This window comes from Meriones unguiculatus, chromosome 17, assembly GCF_030254825.1.
Source record: "Meriones unguiculatus strain TT.TT164.6M chromosome 17, Bangor_MerUng_6.1, whole genome shotgun sequence".
Taxonomy (NCBI): domain Eukaryota; kingdom Metazoa; phylum Chordata; class Mammalia; order Rodentia; family Muridae; genus Meriones; species Meriones unguiculatus.
The window spans coordinates 16,833,457-16,853,364 of NC_083364.1; the positions used below are offsets into that span (position 1 = coordinate 16,833,457).

The 19,908-nt window shown below is 57.9% G+C and overlaps 1 protein-coding gene across 4 annotated transcripts; it reads left to right on the forward strand.

Moving 5' to 3' along the window:
• Nucleotides 1-1,811: 1,811 nt before the first annotated feature.
• Nucleotides 1,812-18,991, forward strand: Pwwp3a (PWWP domain containing 3A, DNA repair factor). Of its 4 annotated transcripts, none has more exons than XM_021641904.2 (14): nt 1,812-1,868; nt 3,581-3,705; nt 4,305-4,390; nt 5,452-5,522; nt 7,460-8,296; nt 9,517-9,624; nt 11,526-11,596; nt 13,014-13,090; nt 13,552-13,612; nt 14,842-14,917; nt 15,238-15,288; nt 15,600-16,036; nt 16,602-16,690; nt 18,690-18,991. In XM_021641904.2, the coding sequence occupies exons 2-14, from the start codon at nt 3,649-3,651 to the stop codon at nt 18,745-18,747; spliced, it is 2,079 nt and encodes a 692-aa protein (XP_021497579.1). In that variant the 5' UTR covers nt 1,812-1,868; nt 3,581-3,648; the 3' UTR covers nt 18,748-18,991. The 4 variants fall into 4 exon arrangements, with proteins under 4 accessions (XP_021497579.1, XP_021497581.1, XP_021497580.1 ...); XM_021641906.2 differs by having other exon boundaries at nt 9,520-9,624; XM_021641905.2 differs by having other exon boundaries at nt 1,835-1,972.
• The last annotated feature ends 917 nt before the right edge of the window (nt 18,992-19,908 follow it).

Consider the following 19,908-nt stretch of genomic DNA (forward strand, 5'->3'; position numbering starts at 1 on the left):
CTTTTCTGTCTCCTACTTCAGGCTGGGGGTTGGTGAAAGGGAGGCAGAGGCCTGAACACCCCAAATAAAGGAGAGTCTTAGGAAGGCCGCCTCAGAGGGCGGGTTGCCCGGTGAGCGGTTAGAGGGGTGAACGGCTGAACGGGTTAGTTGGTTAACCGGCGACTGGGTTAGCACAGCCCTTGCATTGCCATATCTGGTTCTCACTGTTTCTGCCTTGCTTTCCAAGTGTGAAACAGCCTTGCTCAGAGATCTGCCCTTCCGATCACACCACTCACACCCCCGCCCTGCTCCGACCACTTACCCACACCACTCACACACACACACACACACACACACACACACACACCACTCACACCCCCACCCTTCTCCAACCACTTACCCACACCACACCACACACACACATACACACACACACACACCACTCACACCCCCACCCTTCTCCGACCACTTACCCACACCACACCACACACACACATACACACACACACACACACACACACACCACTCACACCCCCACCCTTCTCCGACCACTTACCCACACCACACCACACACACACATACACACACACACACACACACACACACCACTCACACCCCTGCCCTGTTCTGACCACTTACCCACACCACACCACACACACACACACACACACACACACACCCCACTAACCCCCCACTCAGCCACTCACCTGCTGATACCACTCACTCCCCCACTCCCTCCCACAGCTCACCCCACATCCCCTTCAGCACTCACAGTCTCCAAGCTCAAGCAGGCCAGTAATGCTTGGCGACCCGAAGAACTAGGGACCTGTGCCCTGCCTTGGCCAGTGCTGCCGGGGGACCCTAGGATTGCCACCGGAGCTTCTGGGCCTGTGATGCCCAACCCGGTGGAACTTGGAGGGCGGAGACAGCAGGCAGGCGGGACTCAGGGTACAGGCGCACCGCCTCACCTCCGGGACCATCTCAGCTCATTCGCCATCTGTACAGAGGGCAGTAAACATCCCTGTCAGCTGGGCGCTGGTAGCGCACGCCTTTGATCCCAGCACATGGGAGGCAGAGGCAGGCGGGTCTCTGAGTTCCAGGCCAGGCTGGTGTGCAGTGAGTCCCAGATAGCCAGGGCTACACAGAGACTATGGACCAACTTTATGCCCCTATCTTCTTGCAGTGTTGCTATCCTGCGTCATAGCCTCATTCTGGGCAGCCAAGCTGGAAGCTTCCGGTTCTAAAAAAGCCCATGGAGGTCCTGGATGCAGCCCCACCGCGTCACCGGTTTGGCTCGAGGACACTAGGGGACCTAGGAGGTGCCCTCACAGCCTATTTCAACTCCGGGACAGGGCCATGCTCCCTGGATGGCCTTTTCCACGAGGTGGGAAACCTGCTTCTCGGGTGGGAATCGGGTCACCCCAGAAGCTGGAGTGTACTAGAAGTCTGTGAGGCGCTGCTGAGGCCTTTGCGTCTCCAAGACCCCTGTCTTCCCACAGCGCCCCACAGGCACAACCGCAGGCGGTGGGCAAGCTGGGGGCGTGGCCTCTGTGCTCTGTGGACGGGACCAAGATGTAGGCTCCATCCTCTCATTGGGCAGCAGCGAGGACTGGGCCTTGGAGCGGGCGGCGAAGTCCACCCTGCCTCGGGCCCGGGGTCGGGGGTAGGGGGCCCCTTAGAGCGAACAGGAGTTGATGGGCGGGAGGGAAGGTGGTGGAGGGCGTGGCTGGGAGGCGGGGGCGTGGCCCGCACGAGGCCGCGCGCGCCTGGGGGCGGGGCCGAGGCGCAGGTACGCACCTCCCATTGGGCGGTGGCGTGGGCGGGGCCTGTGACCGCTGTGAGTCAGACCCCGCCCCCAGCCCGCGGGGATCTGCGCGGCGGAGGAGGCGGTGAGCGCGCGGGCTTGCGGCGGCGGTTGGCGGGCGGGCTTCCGCCGTTGGGACCGCTGCGGCCTGGTCGCTCAGGCTCGGACGCCGCGTCAGACGGCCTGGGGGTGGGTGAGCCCCCTGCGGCCTGGGGAGGGCCGGGCGGGGCGCAGGCGGCGAGCCTGGGGAAGGGCGGCGGCTGGGCCGCGTCCGGTTCTGCGCAGGGCCCATGTGCGGCAGAGGCCCGCGGGTGCTGAGAACCTCCAGTTTCCTGCTGCGAACCCTGTATTTTTTTAACCTGACTCCCCCTCTCTGCAGTCTGAGCCCCCCATCTCCTCCGAGAGCCTCGTATTTCCGGCCATCTGATCCCTATTTTCTGCAGCCCGAACCCCGTATTTCCGGCCTGATACCTCTCTTCTGCGCCTTAGCCCCGAGTTTTCTACCTTATCTCCCCTCTTTGCAGTCTGAACCCGTGCCCCAGCTGAGATCCCGAATTTCCTGCTGGAAGCCCCATATTAACCCGATCCCCCCACTTCTGCAGTGTGAACCCAACATTTCTTACTCGATCCCCCTCTCTGCAGCTTGAACTGTGAATGTACTGCTTGGTACCCCGTCTCTGCAGCTTGAATCTGTGCCCTTGCTAAGAACTCTGAATTTCCTGCCTGAAACCTCCATTTCTTCCCTTTGGACCCCGGCTCTGCAGTCCAAACCCCAGATTTGCTGCTCAAACCCTGTCCCTGTTGTGAACTGCAAGTTTCATGTCAGAATACCAGTGTTTGCATCTTACACCCCCTGTAACTTGACCTCCCATCATCGCTGCAAACCCTGTATTTCCTGCTGAACTCCTGTTTCTGCAGCCTGAAGCTCAGTCCCTCATGTAGACCCCATCTTTGCATCCTGAATGTCCTCCCTTCTGTGACCCTGGTCCATGCTGCAGGTCCCTTCCTCTTCCGCTTGCCTCTCCTCCGTGAACCACCTCACTTGCTGTGGGGCCTCATATTCGCTGCCCCAACCCCAGTCTCTGTTACCTGAGCCTCATCTTTTGTTATCTGAATTCTCATAACTGCTGCGGAGTCCATCTTTGCTTCCTGAACCCCCACCCTGCTCTGATGAGCTCCCATTCGTGCTAGAAACCCTGTGATCCCCAACTCTGCTGCCTGTAGTCCCTGTCCCCGCTTCTGTGAACCCTTCTACTACGTAAACCCTTGTTTCTGCTGCCATGTCCCCTTGTCCCTGCTGTCCTTCCTGCTGCTTTGGTTTCCCCTCCCCCATCTTTCCATTTCTGTCCACAGCCCTGGCTGCCCCTGCCAGGGGTGTCTTGTCAGGAACGCCTGCATCTGTCCCTGTCCTTCCAGGGAACGGGGCAGCCGTGAGTGCTCTGTGAGTTGTGGACTGCAGCTACCCTTCCTTCAGGCCTAAGGCAGGGAGGGCTGTGAGCTTTGATTGCTCAAAACACTGCTGCTATAGGGGCCCTGTCAGATGTTCTGGCTGCAACCTTGAAGAGGGAATCTGTTGAATTTTATTTCTGGAAAAGGAGCCATTTCCCCAAGTTCCAGGGTATGGCCTGCACCTGGCTGTCCCTTGGCTTTTTGCCCAACCTCTCAGGGCCGGGTTCCGAGCTGAAGTGTGTCCTTAGGTGTGTGGGAAGGCAGCCTCTGCCCGGGAAGCTTGTGTCCCCGAGAGTCTCAGGGAATGCAAGCAAAGCCTTGGTAAAACCCATGCACATTCTCCTGCAGGGACCTCTGGCGTCAGGCCCTGCGGTACCGTGAGCCCCGAGACTCCTGTCTTGCCCCAGTTCTGAGTCATGACGGATGCCAAATACGTCCTGTGCCGATGGGAGAAGCGATTGTGGCCTGCAAAGGTGACATCCCTGCTCTCTTCATTTCTGGGATTAGAAATGGCTGTGGGTGACAATAAAGTCTTTGTCAGGGTCCGTTTCCTTGGAGTGACTCTGGGAGAAAGGGCTGAGCCTGAATGCTTGGCGCCTGGGTCTGCTGGCACGCGGCCCGGGGTTCCCGCCACTCAGCAGGCTTTTGGTCTGGCGCTTAGGAGGCCCTACATTCAGAATTATCTTTAATTATTTTTCACGCTAAGGAACAACAACAACAAAAAAGTCTGCTAAAAAAGGCACAGAGGCTGTGACTTCAGGGAAGATGTAGCTAGGCGCTCCCAGGCATGGCGTAACTAGTGTTTGGGGTGCTTTCTAGCAAGTCGGTGGGAAGTGCTAGATCCCTGCCCTAACCCGGGGTGGCTGTGGGGGCAGCGGGGTGGCTGTGGGGGCAGCGGGGTGGCTGGGGGGCAGCGGGGTGGCTGTGGGGGCAGCGGGGTGGCTGTGGGGGCAGCGGCCTCAGTTTCGCCTGGATTAGAGGAGCTTGGGTGTTGGGAAAGGCTTGCCACTGTCTGTCCCTGCACATTGCCATGACAAGAATTCTTTTTCTTTTTTTTTTTTTTTACATGTAGGTTTTGGCCAGAACTGAGACTTCAGCGAAAAACAAGAGAAAAAAGGAATTATTTCTAGATGTTCAAATACTCTCGCTAAAGGAAAAGTTAAGTGTGGTTTTTCTGTTTTGTTTTGTTTTTGGATTTTGTTTTTTTCCTAATACTATCTTTCCCCTTCTATCTGGGGTTTCTAATGTGCTTTTCACAAAAGAGAGAGAAGCCTGCTTCCACTGGGCTCATTCATTCTCTGCTTCTGTCTTTCCACACTAATAGCCTTGTGGGGAGGACAATGGATTTGAAGTTGAAGGACACCAATTTCAAGTTGAAGGTCTTACATGAGGCATAGGGATCTGCAGGGAAAGAGGGGTCTCAAGGGCAAATAAATAGAAACGATTCCCAGAAATCCAGGATGGGGTCTCCCCTCCACCAAGGACCAGCATATCTTGTTTCTGATCTGGATGCGCCAACCCCACTTCTCCACCAAGAGAAAACAATATTTTTTGCACTGTAAAGGCAGATGGGTAGCAGGACTCCGTGGTCCTGTACCTGATTGACCCCTCATGGGTCATCTGCAAGGACTCTGTGGGTGTGGGCTTGTGGTTTGGTCCCCTGTCAACATCTTTACTTCTGAAGAGTCCACTGGCCACCCGTCTCCCGGGTCCCCCCTGGCCGGCTTCTTCCTGCCACGTCTTCAGAGCCCACCACCGCTCGAGAGAGTCCCCAGCTCCCGCTCTCCCTGCGGCAGGGAAGGTAATTGAATACTTGAGTTTAAAAGGAAAGTGCGTCCTTTTAAACTAAACCGCGCCTGCTGGGCTGTAAACAGCTCTCGGTGACATTAGCGGCTACTCGGAAAACCTAACAAAGGAGTTATTTGTGCAGTTGAAAGTCGGATTTGCCTCATGAAAGTCCCAATTTGAATTTATTTTTACTCTTAACTCCAGCCGACCTTTTCTTTCTTGAAAGAGGGGGGGAAAAAAAGAGAAGAGCGAGAGAGAAAGAAAGAGAAAGCTGTATCCACCTTGGTTGGCTGTGCCTGTTACCTTGGGCAGACTGCCCCTCCCTGTCCTCCTTCGGTGTGTGACTTTTTGGTGTGAGTGGAAGGTTGCGGGGGACATCTGGACAGTCGGGTGGCAGGGTGGTGGCACTCACCCGCTCGTTGTTGGCGCAGGATCCAGGTGAAGAGCTCTGCTGTGGAGGCGCTGCAGAAGTCACACATCGAGAACATTGCCGCTTTCCTGGGTAAGGGCTCCAGCCAGGCCGCGCGGTGCGGTGCCACGGCCACAGGCCTAGTTTTTGCGCGCCACTTTGTTACAGGGAACCTCACGGGAGGAAATATGTATATGCTCGCTTTTTTTTCCCACCTCCTTTTAAGACAGGGTCTCACGTAGCCTGGGTTGGTGTTGAAATCGCTATGTAAGCAAAGGCTGACCTTGAACTCCTTCCTATCTTCCTGCCTCCACTTCCCCATGCCATGGTGATGGGTGACCGCCACCACCCCTCGTACATGTATACTGGGGACAAAACCCAGGGCCTGTGCAGAATAGGTACTGTAGTCCCAGCCTGGCATCTGCTCTTTAAAGCCTTTTAGACAGCCCTGCCCCCCGGCCATCTCTGTTGTCTCACGTACGTGGGTTTTCTGTTCAGGCAGCTGTGGGGATGGAAACCATCCACCGACCTCCATCCCAGCTTCTGGGATGTGTCTGTCCCAGCTTCCTTTGTGTTTGTCCCTTAGCTCTTGAGTTAGAGTCTCCTGCTGCAGTCTTGGCCTTTCTAGGGCTGGGACCACGGGTTGGCCCCACTCCTGGGGTCTAGCTAGGGTCCTCCACACACCAGTCAGCTGCTTCTTAGACCTCTGACCGAAAGCAGACCAACCAGATGGGGCCACCCGAGAGTCTTGCGATGGGCAAGGAGGACAGGAGAGGGCACCTGAACCACAGGAGCATAGAACCCTCTGTCCCTGGAACCCTAGAGCTCACAGTGTGGGCATAGAAATAGTCTTGAAGTGCGGGGTCAGGAAGGACTAGGAAGGCAGGGTCAGTGGAGTTCCATGTCCCAGACCAGCCTGGCTGCAGACTATGGCTCAACCTTCTCAGTGGTAAATACTGGGCTGAGGCTGTTGCTCTGCTCGCGTGAAGCCTTGTATTCAGTCCCTGGGACCACAGCATGCACACATAACACAGACACACACATTTGTATACATAACATACATACAGACGCACACACATGCATATATAACACACACACACGCATATATAACCTACAGACATACACATGCATGTATAACATACATACAGATAGGCATGCGTGCATGGCATACGTACATACATACATAAATTGACAAGTTGTCACTTAAAGCCCAGGCAAGCAGGGACAGAGCGGCAGCTTCCACGCTGATGGCTCCATGTCTTCTGCAGGTGCTGTGGGTGGGCCGGGCCGGGCTGCATGGCGGCTGGGACTCGGCTTCCTTTGTGTGTGCAGGGCCTCAGTTCAGCGCCCAGCACCATTTCCTCTTGTGGCTGAGCTACAGTCCTTGTGCACAGGCATACGTGGCGAGGGTTCCAGTCAGCAGAGCCAGCAGAGCCAGGCGTCAGCAGCGCCTTCCCCTCAGATTGAGAGAGTGAGTCACAGCAGCGAAGACAGGCCCAGGGCAGCCCAAGCCAGGGTGTCAGGTGCGGGAGCCCGGGCTGCTCAGGGCAGCTGTGGGCTGTGCCGACAGCTTCGCTTCTAGAGCCGAGGCATGTGGCTCTGGCCAGGAGTGCCAGGGAGCCGCTCCCCTGTGAACACATTTTAGTATTTGTTAAGCAGGGGCCAAGCTCGGGTCCGAAAGAGGGAGGCGGGGCACCCGGCAGGCGGGAAGTGGTCCCTGCCGGCCGGGCAAGAGAACAGTGCTGCGTGTGGGGGCCATCCACCTAGGTTTCTGCAGTGGTGGCTCGGGACTTCGAGGGCTTAGCATTTAGCCAGTCAGGCCGAGGTCAGGCTGGGGGTGTTCTGCCCTCAGGCCCTGAGTGAACATATTGTTTCGGGGACACAGCTAAGGAGTGCCAGGCCTGCTTGTGGGTTGGGGGGGGGGGCAGGTGCCAGGTACTTGGGGTTTTCACCCAGTCTGTTGCCGCAGGGCTCCGATAGTCTTAGGCACCCACTCGGAGCCCTCACTGTGCGTATCCTCGTCTCCACAGCCTCTCAGAACGAAGTCCCGGCTACCCCCCTCGAGGAGCTGACCTACCGGCGCTCCCTGCGTGTGGCCCTGGATGTCTTGAACGAGAGAGGCAGCCTGAGTCCCGAAAGCCGTCTGATGGAAGATGGGACCACACTGTCTCAGAAAGAGAAGGCACTTGCAGATTCGGCCTCTCCGGTCTCGGCCTCCCGTGCTCCGTCCCCATCCGTTCTCGGTGAAGATGGTCAAGATGTGGTCGCCCAGTGTGCACCCAAGAGGAGGTGGGGCTGCATGCCACAAAGCCTGTCAGGGTTGTCTGCATTTGAAGAGAAACCTGGGTGCAAAGCGGACCACAAGACAGCTCTCTCAAAGAGCGGAACCCCGAGAACCCCAGCGCCTTCCCGCACTGCAGATGGCTCCCAAGATGGTTCTGGGTCACGGCTGGACCGTGGTCAGGAGGGCACAACCAATAAGAGGCGGAGAAATTTGGGAGAGAAACCTACCCGGCACCGAAGAACAGGGTCTAGCCTTTCCAAGGGAGAGGGTGTTGCAGAGAGCGAGGGTCAAGCTAGCTGTGTGAGCCCAGCCTCACCTAGGCTGCCCCCTCAAACCCAGGAGGAGGGTCCCTGTGCCTCGGTCAAAGGCTGTGACCGGGTCATGTCATCAGGCAGTGGGCTGCCCCCAGCCTCTGACAGAGGCAGAGAACGCTCCGCAAAGAGGCCACGCTTGGATTCAGGCCAGAACCCACCCACCAGGCAGCTGGGGACTAGAACTGTTGGGGCAGCGCCCTCCCCTGGGAGCCGTTCTGGGGAGGTCACGATGCTTCGCAGCGCTGGAGACAGTGACAAAGCAGAGGAAGGTAACCGTGGCCAGGGCTGCCTGCCGTGGGGTTCTGAGGTGTGGCCATGCTTGTACCGGGCTCAGAGTCCCAGGTCTTCCCGTCTGCCCTCAGGCAGAGTGGTCCTCCTCCCAGATATTTGTCTTTGTGTTTGAGTAGCATGGGAGCCCGGGCAGAGTTGGGATGGCAGTTGGTGGCCCCGGGAGGGATCCCTGCTCAGCATTTCTGTGTTGCTCTTGCTCATCGCAGAGTTAAGAGTAAGTGAAGGGGCCTGCTGAGGGGATTAGGAGGCCCAGTGTCCGGAGCTGCCCGGAGGTCACAGAGGTCACTCGGAGACCTGTGTGTGGCTGCAGCCAGGGCTGGTCCCCTCTAACCTGTTGTAACCCCCTGAGCTCTGGCCAGAGGGCTCAGAAATGGAGTGTGGGCTGGTGTGGGCCATAGTGGACCCTTCACAAGGCTGGACTGGGCCTGGTGGTGGGCTGCAGGGAGCGGCAGGTATCTTAGGTTGAGGGGGATTGGCCCTGGCCCTGGATAGTCCCCCTTTGGTTCTGGGGGCCTGTTCTCTGTGTATCCACCTGTCAGAGAGGTCACCTCCTGGGGTTTCCACACTAGGAGCACGGCCCTTTGCTTCTCCCGTTTTTATTTTTTAGTTTTTTAAGATGTACTCGAGGCTAGAGCTCGGAGTTAGAGTGCTTGCCTGGCAAGAGCGAGACACTGTGTTCATCCCTCGCATCAGAATTTAAACAATAACAGTGCAGGGGCCAGCAAGGTGGCTCAGTAGGTGAGGGCGCTTTCCACCAAGCTTGATGACCTGAATTTGATCCCAGGAACCAACAGGGTGGAAGGAGAGAATTGACTCCAGAGCTGTACTGTACGTCTGCTCCAATGTACATATGTGCGTGCACACAGACACATTCACACATATGCACCTGCACACGCATGCACAGACACGCGCAGGCACACAACACACATAAGCCGGCATAAATAAGATGCATGCACTCATGTGTGCGTGGGCCTGTGTTCCTGTACACAGGCCCGCACCAAAAACCCCTGCAAGCTCAAGCTTGTACACACACAGACGCGGGTAGGACATTTTTAAAGAGAGGCAAACCCCATTCTGGTCACAGGGGCACCTAGCTGAAGTCTGCGCAGGGCTCTGTCCTTTGTCACGAGCAGCGTTTTGTCCTTCACCCCTTTGCAAGGTGAAGTGGTGGCCATCGAGGGGTGTCCCCCTGTCTCAGCAGATCCTGTGTCCTCAGAAGAGTCCACAGGGCTCAAGTCCGTCCAGTCCCTGCTGGAGGAGGAGGAGGAGGAAGAGGAGGAGCCTCCCCGGATACTTCTGTATCACGGTAAGAGGCTGTGGCATCTGACAGAACGCTGGGGGACCCCACCCTATGCGCACCCCATAAAGCCATTTAGCTGTTTGGCATTGCTGGGGCTTTTTGCTTTTGTTTTTGTTTTTAGACAGGGTCTCACTGTGCTTTTAACCGGCCTGGAAATTGCTGTGTAGATAAGGCTGGTTCCTTGGTATCCCCCCCTGGCCCCACCCTTGTGTTGGGATTAAAGGCATGAGCCACCACACCACACACAATTTCTATTGGCTGACCTGAGGCCTGTTCAGAACCTTGTCTTCCCCTCTCTGACGTGCTTTGTGTGGAGGGAGGCAGAGGACTCAGGAGAGAGAACCAGCCAGCATGGAAGCCAGCCTTTGTCCTGGCCCCTCCCAGGCACACTGAGGAATGATGCAAGCTCCTTTGCCCTCAGTTGGGCAGAGCTACCTTTACCAGTGGTACGGGGACCCATGTCCATCCAGAGAATAGGTTCTCCTTGAGAGTGTTCATGGATGGAGTGTGCCGAGGGTGGCGTGCGAGTCAGGGATACTGAGTGCACAGTGGGACAGCTCAGCCACTGTGGGACCCAAGGACTGTCCTAGCCAGCTGCACATTGAGGTGGGGCACAGCGCCCTGTGGGGCAGGCTGAGGGGCTGTTGGCCGCTGGGCTGGTGACCCTCAGAGCGCCAGGTCCCATCTCACCTCCCTTTGCTTCTTAGTGGTGTGAGTCCAGGTCTAAGTAGTCTCTGAGTACCCTGGGCTAAGCCCCGCTGAGGATCCAGACTGTCAGGAGGGCTTGGGTGCTGGGGGTTGTTCCTCACACGTCCTCATTGTTTGGGTCAGATCTGAAGAGTGGGCATATTGGCTGCAGAGGGACCCAGCTTCCTCGCTTTCGGGTCTTTTGTGTCCTTCCTAACCCCCAACTCCAAACTCATGACAATTGCAGTTCCCAGCTAGGGTTGTCTGAGTGACAATGGGTGGGCTGTGACCTTCCTCAGTGCCTTCTGGCTGCAAGAAGCCCGTCACAGCCTCTGGGTTCCGTGGTGGGAGGCATGGTGATGCCCCGTCCACTTCCTGCTGGTTTTCCTGTGCTAAAGCTTTAACAGTCTGCACTAGTCCTTCAGCCTGGGGCTCCCGGCAAGCAGAAAATGTAAAGTTTTCCGCAGAAAACCCAGCGGAGGCAGAGGGATCCCTGCAAGTTGAAGGCCAGACTGGGCCTGGTAATAAGATCCTGCCTTAACAGTAACTAACGAAGGCAGGGCTGTGACTCCATGGTAGAGAACTTGTCTAGCGTGGACAAAGCCCTGGCTTCCAGCCCCAGCACCCCGTAAACCAGGCACAGTGCATGTCTGTCATCCCAGCCGGGAGGCGGAGACGTGCAGATCTCTGAGTTCCAGGCCAGCCTGGCCACATAGAGAGACCCTGTCTCAAACAAAAAGCAAAGAATGACGTTTTCTCCTCTAAGAGCGTATGTTTTCTGCCTTTCGTGAGCTCAGTTCCTCGGGGTCTCAGAAGTTGGTGCTCCTCGGGAGGACGGTGCACTCTGAGGAGGGTGACTCTGTTCTCTGCATTTTGGTGCAGAGCTGCACCTAGCAGGCGTGGACACAGGCATCTAAATGCCTGCTCTTCGAGGGCGTTAGACGTAGAGAAGGGGGCTTTGCAGTGGAACTCCTCATCCTGCTGCTGGCTTCAGCTCCTGCCACAGGACGTTTATCAACAGGGACACATGCATGGTCCCAACGGGCACTCAGACGCCCGTTCTGGGTCCGCCCAGCTGTCTGGGTTCCCTGGGTCGGTGGCGCTAGACTTGGGCTTAAACAATGCCGTGACGAGTGAGTGTGGGTTTTCTTTTTTCTTCTGTCTAGACTGTAGTTGTTGAAGGTGGATCTGACTCTTCCCTTCCTTTGTCTTAATTGTAGAACCGCGATCATTTGAAGTAGGAATGCTGGTCTGGCTCAAATACCAAAAGTACCCGTTCTGGCCAGCCGTGGTAAGTGCACCTGCCACACATGACCGTCTCCACGCAGGTCGCAGTCCCCCAGTGGATTGGCCACATTTGCGCCCTGCGCTGCAGCCCCTGCTGTGGGTGGGGACCCCCCACCCTGTGTCTCCCCCGTGCCCCGGGATGCTAGCCTCACATCTGGGTCATTTGATGGGTTTATGTCTTGTCTCTGATTTTTTGTTTTGTTTTGGGGGCAGGGTTTCTCTGTGTAGCTTTGGCTTCCCTGGAACTCATTCTGTACACCAGGCTGACCCTGAACTCACACATCTGCCTGCCTTTGCCTCCTGAGTGCTGGGATTAAAGGCGTGTGCCACCAGTGCCCAGCTCTTGTCTCCATTCTTTAAGGGTAGAGATCAGGGCCCAGAATATTCTAGCTTTAGAGAAGTGCCACCGGGGCCACAGTCCAAGCCCCAGTTAAATTTTGTCAAGTGTTTAATTCTGGAATGTTGAGTGTGTACGGTGCTGTTGGCCGGTCATCCCAGCACTAAGGCAGAGCATGGCGAAGTCAAGACCCTGTCCCAAAAGAGTGGCAGAGACTGACAGAGGCCTGAGGTGAAAGCAGCTGGAATCTGAGTGGCTTCATCTGGTATGGTGTCCCTCAGGCCTGCCCTGCACCCTCCCTTTCTGCCGTTCTTAAAATCGCCTGTTTGTAGTGTGTCCTCATGCCTGACTGTCTCCAGGCACAGGGTTAGGCTGAGGCGTGTTGTCTTGGGGACCAGCTGGCTGCTCAGAAAGAGGCTTGCCAGTCTCCTCCATGGCCCCGGGAGAGGGTCTCAGTGGCCTTCACACCAGAGCTTCTGTGCTTCCCTACTGGACAGCTTCCACCCAGCAGAGCCAGGGACGGGGTGGTTCGGCAGAGAGGTACAGGCAGGGGCAACACAGCCTGTTACTGAGAGACCACGATAGGAGCCTGGCATCCTCAGCCAGAGTTCAAGGCCGGCTCGTGCTCTGGAAGACTCCGAACACAAAGCGGGACGGGTGGGAGGGCTCAGCGGGCCCACTGCTTGCTGTGTTAGCACGAGGGCCTGAGCCGAGCTCAGTCTGGGGAGAAGGGAAGCAGACTGCAGGCCCTCTGGAAACTGTCAGCCAGTGTGGCATAGCAGTTGCACTGACAGACCTTGTCTCAGGTAAGGTGGAAGCTCAGGTGATGCTTGAGGGGGTCTGTGGGTTCCACAGGCGCCTGCTGCACTTGTGTATATAAGATGGAAGAACAAGCTCCAAATGGAGAACTGTGGATTTCATCTCTTAGCACCACAGAGCCGGGGCAAGCAGTGGGCCGGTGGGCCCTGCAGCCCGAGTTTCCCCCCTCCCAGCACTAGGATGGCCAGCCCAGGCCCAGAGAAGACCTCGGAGGGCGCTCCGCCTTTGCCCCTTGTCATTCTGTGCTGTCCCAATTTGCCCACAGGTCAAGAGCGTTCGGCGGAGAGACAAGAAGGCCAGCGTGCTCTTCATTGAGGGCAACATGAACCCCAAGGGCCGAGGGTTAGTGATCTGACGCCTAGGGCCTGGGAGGGGTGGAAAGCTCTGCAGGGCCCCTGACGGAGCTGCCGACACCGTAGTGTGCCCAGCGCCACTCGGTGCCTCAGCCAGATGGCTGGAGCAGGTAGCTGAGACCCTTGTGCCTGCACGCTGCCCCGGGACACGCCTTCAGTAGAGTATGGTTCTTACTGAGCTGGATCCGGCCAGTTTGCCTAAGGGTGCTCACCCCCGCCAGCAGCACACATGAGCTGACCAGCCTGTTCCCCAGCCCTCAGCCCTGTCAGGCGCCTTCCGGAAGGTGACCCTGGCTACCTGTGTGCACCTGTGGGTGGCTGGTTGGGGTAGGGAGCTGGGTCCCCAGTGCCACAGAGGTGCTGCAGCCCAGGGCAGGGGTAAGTCTCAGAGGAGGGCGCCTCCTCTGGGTTGAGGCGGCCCGTGCTGACCATGGTCTCTGCTCTGTCAAGAATCACTGTGTCGCTGCGAAGGCTCAAGCACTTTGACTGCAAGGAAAAGCACGCGCTGCTGGTAGGTGGTGACCTGTGCTTTGTTGATGTTGGCAGCTTTGCTTTCAGGTGTGTGTGTGTGTGTGACTGCACCGTTCTGTCAGTATTGTCACCTTGGTTTGGTTTGTCTCCGCGAGCATGTGCACGTGGGAAGGTGTGTGTGCTTGAGGCTTCGCTGGAGGTCAGGGGACGGCGTCTGGCGTTGGTTCTGGCCCCTTGTTGGAGGCCCCAGGGACCCTAGGCTCACCAGCCCGTCTGCGCACCCGGTCTCACCCTAGAGTGCCAGACCTCACCTGCACTACCACGTCTGCGTTTCCGTGCTTCTGCAGGTTCACACTTGTTATCCTGAATGACCTTTGTCTCCCTGGCCAGGAAAAATTATTTTGTCCCTATTGACACAAACCAAAACACCAGACTTTATTCCTGGCGTGGTACCACAGGCCTTTAATCTCAGCAGAGGCAGGTGGAGGCCAGCCTGTCTACAAAGTGGGTCCAGGACAGCCAAGGCTACACAGAGAAACCCTGTCTGGGAAAACAAACACAAACCCACCAGATTGGGGGGCGGTGATCTGCCGTGAGCAGCTGGGTGTCAGGGCTCCCGTGCATGGCCTTCTGGTCCGTCCCTCGGAGAGGCACCTTGGGGAGACATTGAGGGGACGGCAGGCGGGTGCTGCTGGCTGTGGACGCAGTCCAGTCATGTGGCTCATTACACATCCAGTCAGAAAGTGCGCTGGTATGAGGACCAGAGCGAGGTTACGGAACCCTCTTGAAAGAGATGTGAGGCTGTACCCCAGTACTGGGGAAACGGGGACCAGAGCACCCCTAGAGCTCACTGAGCAGCCAGGTTCGGTGGGAGACTGTCCCAACAAAGGCGTGAGTGTGCAAGGAAGGTGCCTGTGTCGGCCCCTGGCTGCCTGCAGTGCGATCACACACACAGACCTGGGGTGGGACACAGTATCCAAGGTGACGGGTGTGTGTGTATGTGTGTGTGTGTGTGTGTGTGTGTGTGTGGCTGGAACCCAGGTCAGGAGGCTTAGGCATCGAGGGCTAGGCCTGGTTACACACAAAGCCTGGGCTACCCGAGACCCTGGCTGAAGACCGAAACGGTCAGTTGTTCACTGGCTTGCGGAAGCCTGAAAGTGCCCACCTGTCATACCTTCTGTGGGCCAGGCCACATGCACCTACCCAAGCCTGGGAGCCTAGGAAACCAAGGTTCTCAGCCCTCTCACACCCAGCTTTTGGGCTTCGTAGGACAGAGCCAAAGAGGACTTCGCCCAGGCCATCGGCTGGTGTGTCTCGCTTATCACGGACTACCGGGTGCGCCTTGGTATGTGGGCTGCGCCCTGAGGGCGGGGTACCATGGCATTGGCACCTATTGAGGGCAGGATGGAGGGCCGAGGTGAGGTGAGTGTGCTCCCAGCCCTACACTGCTCCCCTCAGCCTGGTTGACGGTACTGTCCCTGTGGAAGGCGGGGGCAGGTGCGGCCTCCTGACTGGAGGCCCTACACAGCACGTCTCTATGTGCTGACTGACTGCCACCTGAACCCCTGGCAGCTCCTTCCGGGGGCAGTGGCAGGAGGCCCCTGGGCAGGAGTGGAGCCCCAGAAGCGGCAGGGCACAGGTCTGAGCCCAGCCTTCTCTCTGCAGGCTGCGGCTCTTTCGCTGGGTCGTTCTTGGAGTATTATGCTGCTGATATCAGTGAGTATAACGTGTTCTTCAGCATGGGGTCTGCTTTTGGTCCTTGAGAGGCATCTTCCCGAGGCTCCTGCTGTGCTCGGTGCCTGCGCCAAGGTGCCTCTGTGCCCTGCATCCTGTCAGGAGTGCAGCTGTGAGCCGGGTGGGGGTGTCTGAGGAATGCTGCCGGCACCCTGGGACATTTAGCTGGCGCACTCAGCGGTCCCCAGGAGTTCCTCCTCATGGCCATGGGAGCTCGGGGGAGGGTTAGGTGAGGGGGACTGAGGTTGAGGCCGGAGGATGACGCAAGCTCCGGGTGTGTGTTCCCCTTGCAGGCTACCCTGTGCGCAAGTCCATCCAGCAGGACGTCCTGGGGACAAGGTTTCCTCAGCTGGGCAAGGGGGACCCTGAGGCGCCTGCAGGGGACAGCCAGCCGGGACAGTGGCGGCCATGCAGGAAGGTGCTGCCCGACCGCTCCAGGGCTGCGCGCGACAGAGCCAACCAGAAGTTGGTGGAGTACATCGTGAAGGCCAAGGGCGCCGAGAGCCACCTGCGGGCCATCCTGCACAGCCGCAAGCCCTCGCGGTGGCTGAAGATGTTCCTGAGCTCCGGCCAGTACGTGACGTGTGTGGAGACGTACCTGGAGGATGAGGCGCAGCTGGACGAGGTGGTGGGGTACCTGCAGGGCATCTGCCGGGACATGGACGGGGAGGTGCCTGCGAGCGGCAGCGGGGACCGCATTCGCTTCATCCTGGACGTGCTGCTGCCTGAGGTGGGCGCCCCTTTCTCATGTTCAGCACCAGGCTTGGGCTCTGTCCGTAGCTAGGGTTCCGGGAGGAGCGAGCGAGTGTGGGTCCCTTAGAGAGGCCGCCCGCCTGTGCCCCTGTGCTGTGGGTGGGGCGTGGCCATAGAAACTGACAAATAAAGGCAAGGGTGTGTGTGTGCTAGCCGTGAGGCTCAGGCTTCGCCTCAGAACAGGCGGTGTGTCTGCCTCAGCCTCGGGAGTACGTGGGTAACAGGTCCGGCCATCATACCAGGCCCCGTAAACGCCATAACTACTGCAGTGTAGAACTTCGAAACTGCGTGGTTTTGCTGGGCTGTGGTGGTGCACACCTTTAATCCCAGCAGGGACAGGCGATCTCTGTGAGCTCCGGGCCAGCCTGGTCTACAGAGTGAGCTCCAGGACAGCCGGGGCTACACAGAGAGACCCTGTCTGAAGAAAACAAAACGGGGTGGTTTTGGCCTTCACAGGTCTTGATGCTGGGAATGGAACCCAAGGCTTTCTGTGTGCCAGGCTAACTGCTCACTGAGCCACAGCCCTCCCCATTCTTCCGCAGGCGATCATCTGCGCCATTGCCGCCGTGGAGTCCGTAGACTACAAGACGGCGGAGCAGAAATACATCCGTGGCCCGACACTTAGCTACCGGTAGGCCCCCTCGCCGTCGCCGCCTTGTGTCCACAGCTGATGCAGCTGCTGTCTGCTCAGCTACGGCGTGGTCAGCTGGGGCTGGACGAAGGCCCACGTCTGCAGGCTGCTGCTCTGCAGGTCAGGCTGGATGCAGGCCAGGGCCCTGGGGCTCGGCCGCTGCCGCCCCTGCAGTCCTGGCCTGCCGCGTGCTCTGCCCGAGACCCCTGTAATCTCCTCCTCTGGAGTGTGGGCTCGGCCCCGCCCGCTGCAGTGCGGCCAGTGCTCGAGCTCGATTAAGAGAGCACATCGCCGTCAGCCCCGCGGCGCAATGAAGATGCCTCTCCTGTCGGCCTGCAGCCCTCCTGAGCTGTGTGGCCCCGGGGCCTCTAATCCACCTCTGGGCATGCTGCCAGACCTACATGGGCGAGGAGGCCGGTGACAGGCAGAGGACGCCACCGCAGCCAAATCGCAGGTCTCCGTCCAGAGCCGCGTGCCAGGCTCTGGAACGTCAGGGCGCGTTGCCTCTTAAGATAAGAGCATCCCCAGGAGGCCAGCGGGGCCCTGGCCTAGGGCCTCTCGGTGCTCAGAGCAGCCATGTGAGGTCGAGGCTCCCACTGACCCACTCCGATTGTGCAGCTCTCCTGTGTACAGGGTTCTGACCCCAGTAAGGGCCTCGGGACAGACACGGGCCTGCAGCAGTCAAGGCTCCATGCTTAGTACAGCTGTCCAGTGCTCTCCTCCCTGAACTTGCGAGGAGAGGAGGCGCCTACCTGGGCGAGAAGACCGATCTCATTCGGCCTCTGAAGTGCCGGCGTTGCTGAAAACAGCTGGCCGTGGCTGCCTGCGCCCATAATTCCAGCACCCTAGTCAGCAAGTGCCAGGTTCAGCGGGTTCTAAAACCACGGTGGAGATGGCTAGACAGTAGCTGGCCTTACTGCCTGGCGTCCATGTGTGTGTGTGCGCGCGTGTGTGCGTGTGTGTGTGTGTGTGTGTGTGTGTGTGTGTGTGTGCCTGCCTGCCTGCCTGCCTGCCTGTACGCTTTGTCATCTGACATGGTTCTTGGGATGAATCTAGGTTCTTGCTCCTACAAGGCAAGTGCTTACTGCCCAGTCATGTCCAAAATAATAGTTTTAAAATTTGTTTATGCTTATGAACAGGGTGTTTTGCCTGCACGTGTGTACCTGGGGCCTGCCGATGCCAGAAGAGGGCCTGGGTCCCCTGAAAGTCGTGTTATGGATGGTTGTGAGTGGCTGTGTGGGTGCTGAGAACTGAACTTACATCCTTGTTAAGATCCCCCAGGTTGGGGGCTGGCGAGATGGCTCAGCAGTTAAGAGCGCGGGCTGCAAAGGACGCAGGGTCAAATCCCAGCACCCGCATGGCAGTTCACAACTGTCTAACTCCAGTTCCAGCGGATCTGACACACACACACTCACATACACACAAATAAATAATAAAATACATGGAGGCAGATTAAAAAAAAATCTATAAATCGTCTCAAGCCCTGAGCCACCTGTCCAGCTTCTGAAACGATTTTGTTAGAGAAAGTGTGCCGTAGTGTGCACAGGAGGGTTGCTGTAAGCTCAGGGCCTGCCTGGCCTATGGGAGATCTTGACACCCAGTGAAATGGCAGCGTGGAGCCATGCTCAGTGGTCAGAGCAGTGTGCATGGAGCCCTGGGTTCCAGCCCCAGCTCACCTGGCCAAAGTTGAAGGCCAGCCTGGGCTACCTGGGACCCACAGATTGTCCAGTGCGGTAGAATTGAGTGTCGCAGGCTCTTCGGCGTGGAAGTCAGTAGCCCTCTCTACCCACCGTCAGTGCAGCAGACTGAGCTTCCAGAACGCGGCGCCGTGGGACGCCGGCAGCCCTGTTGGCTGCTCCCCGTGGCAGACCGCCTTTGTTTCTCATGGCCTCTTTAGTGCGTGAATGCACCCTGCCCAGCCTCCGTCACGCCACTCGTTCCACGGTGGCAGGCGCCCGCTTGGCCCTGGAGTCCGACAGGCAGTCTCTTTTTCTTGAAGGGAGAAGGAGATCTTTGACAATGAGCTCCTGGAAGAGAGGAGCCGGCGCCGGCGCTGAGTCCGCAGCGTGCCCGAGGTCTCTGCGACAGTGTGCCAGAAGCAAGAGGCCTAGGAGTGACTTTGATCTGTGCGTCCTGATCTTTGCCCTTCAGCCCGGAGTCTGCAGGATCAGGTGTCGTCAACGTACCGGAAGCCTGCTGGCAGCTACGAACACTCGCTTTCTGGAAGTTTCTGTTTGTGTACACGTGTATGTTTGGTTTTTATTTTTTTAATTATTTTGTTTATAAATGCGTTTGAATGCATATGTGTCATGGTTACTGCACAGTGTGGCTGGCATGTGCACTTGGGTTTCATGTTGCTTCCTGTGTCAGCCCGATAGAAGCTTCTGGAAAGACTGATTTGAACACTCAGCTCCCAGAGCGTTGACATCCTTCCCTGGCAGTGTCTTGCTTATTTCTTCTGTATGGTTTCTGGGGTGTCCTCTGGTGAGCAGGAGGTGGGTTCCCCTGCAGCAACAGTCTTTGCAAAAGGTGGGCGGTGTTTGGGAGGTGGGGACACGTTTGCTCAGTGGCTTCCGTGTGTAGTCCCGAGAAGACGGGCAGGTCAGCTGTGCCCCGGCCCCATGGCCCTGTCCTACCCAGCCAAGCACTAACTCCACCCCGAGCTGGCAGCAGGTTTCCGTGTGGCCACCACCCCACCTAGAAACCTTCATTAGGGCCGAGGGTGGTGGGGATGAGAGCAGGGACGGGCAGACTCCTGCCCTGGCTGCCATGCTGGATGCCACGGTCTCAAGGGGGGCTGTTTGGAAGCTCGGTCCACCAGGAGCAAGGGCAGAGCCGCTGCCAGCAGTGGGCCGGCCCCATGGCCCCATGGGAGCTCCGCCAGGTGTTGGATTACTGGATGTGGAACACATGGGTGCCCCTCACCCTCGGGGCCATGCCAGAATGAGATGGGGCGTCACCCTGAGCGCCTGCATCTGACAGCATGCATGGGCCAGGATGGTCCTGCACAGTTGGGCTCAGAAGTGCCCTGTCCGGATGTGCACAGCAAGGCAGCGTTGTTTGCAACCTCCAGGCTCAGACTTCTCTACCGTCTTTGTTGAAATTGGGTTGGGGAAGATGGGCAGTGGTGGCGCATGCCTTTAATCTGTGAGTTTGAGACCAGCCTGGTCTACAAAGTGAGTCCAGGGCAGCCAGGGCTACACAGAGAAACCCTGCTT

Coding starts and splice junctions, on each gene's coding strand:
- Pwwp3a (XM_021641904.2), top strand. CDS start 3,649: ATGACGGATGCCAAATACGTCCTGTGCCGATGGGAGAAGCGATTGTGG. Junction 8,297..9,516: donor CAGTGACAAAGCAGAGGAAG/GTAACCGTGGCC, acceptor CCCCTGTCTCAG/CAGATCCTGTGTCCTCAGAA. Junction 11,597..13,013: donor ACCCGTTCTGGCCAGCCGTG/GTAAGTGCACCT, acceptor ATTTGCCCACAG/GTCAAGAGCGTTCGGCGGAG.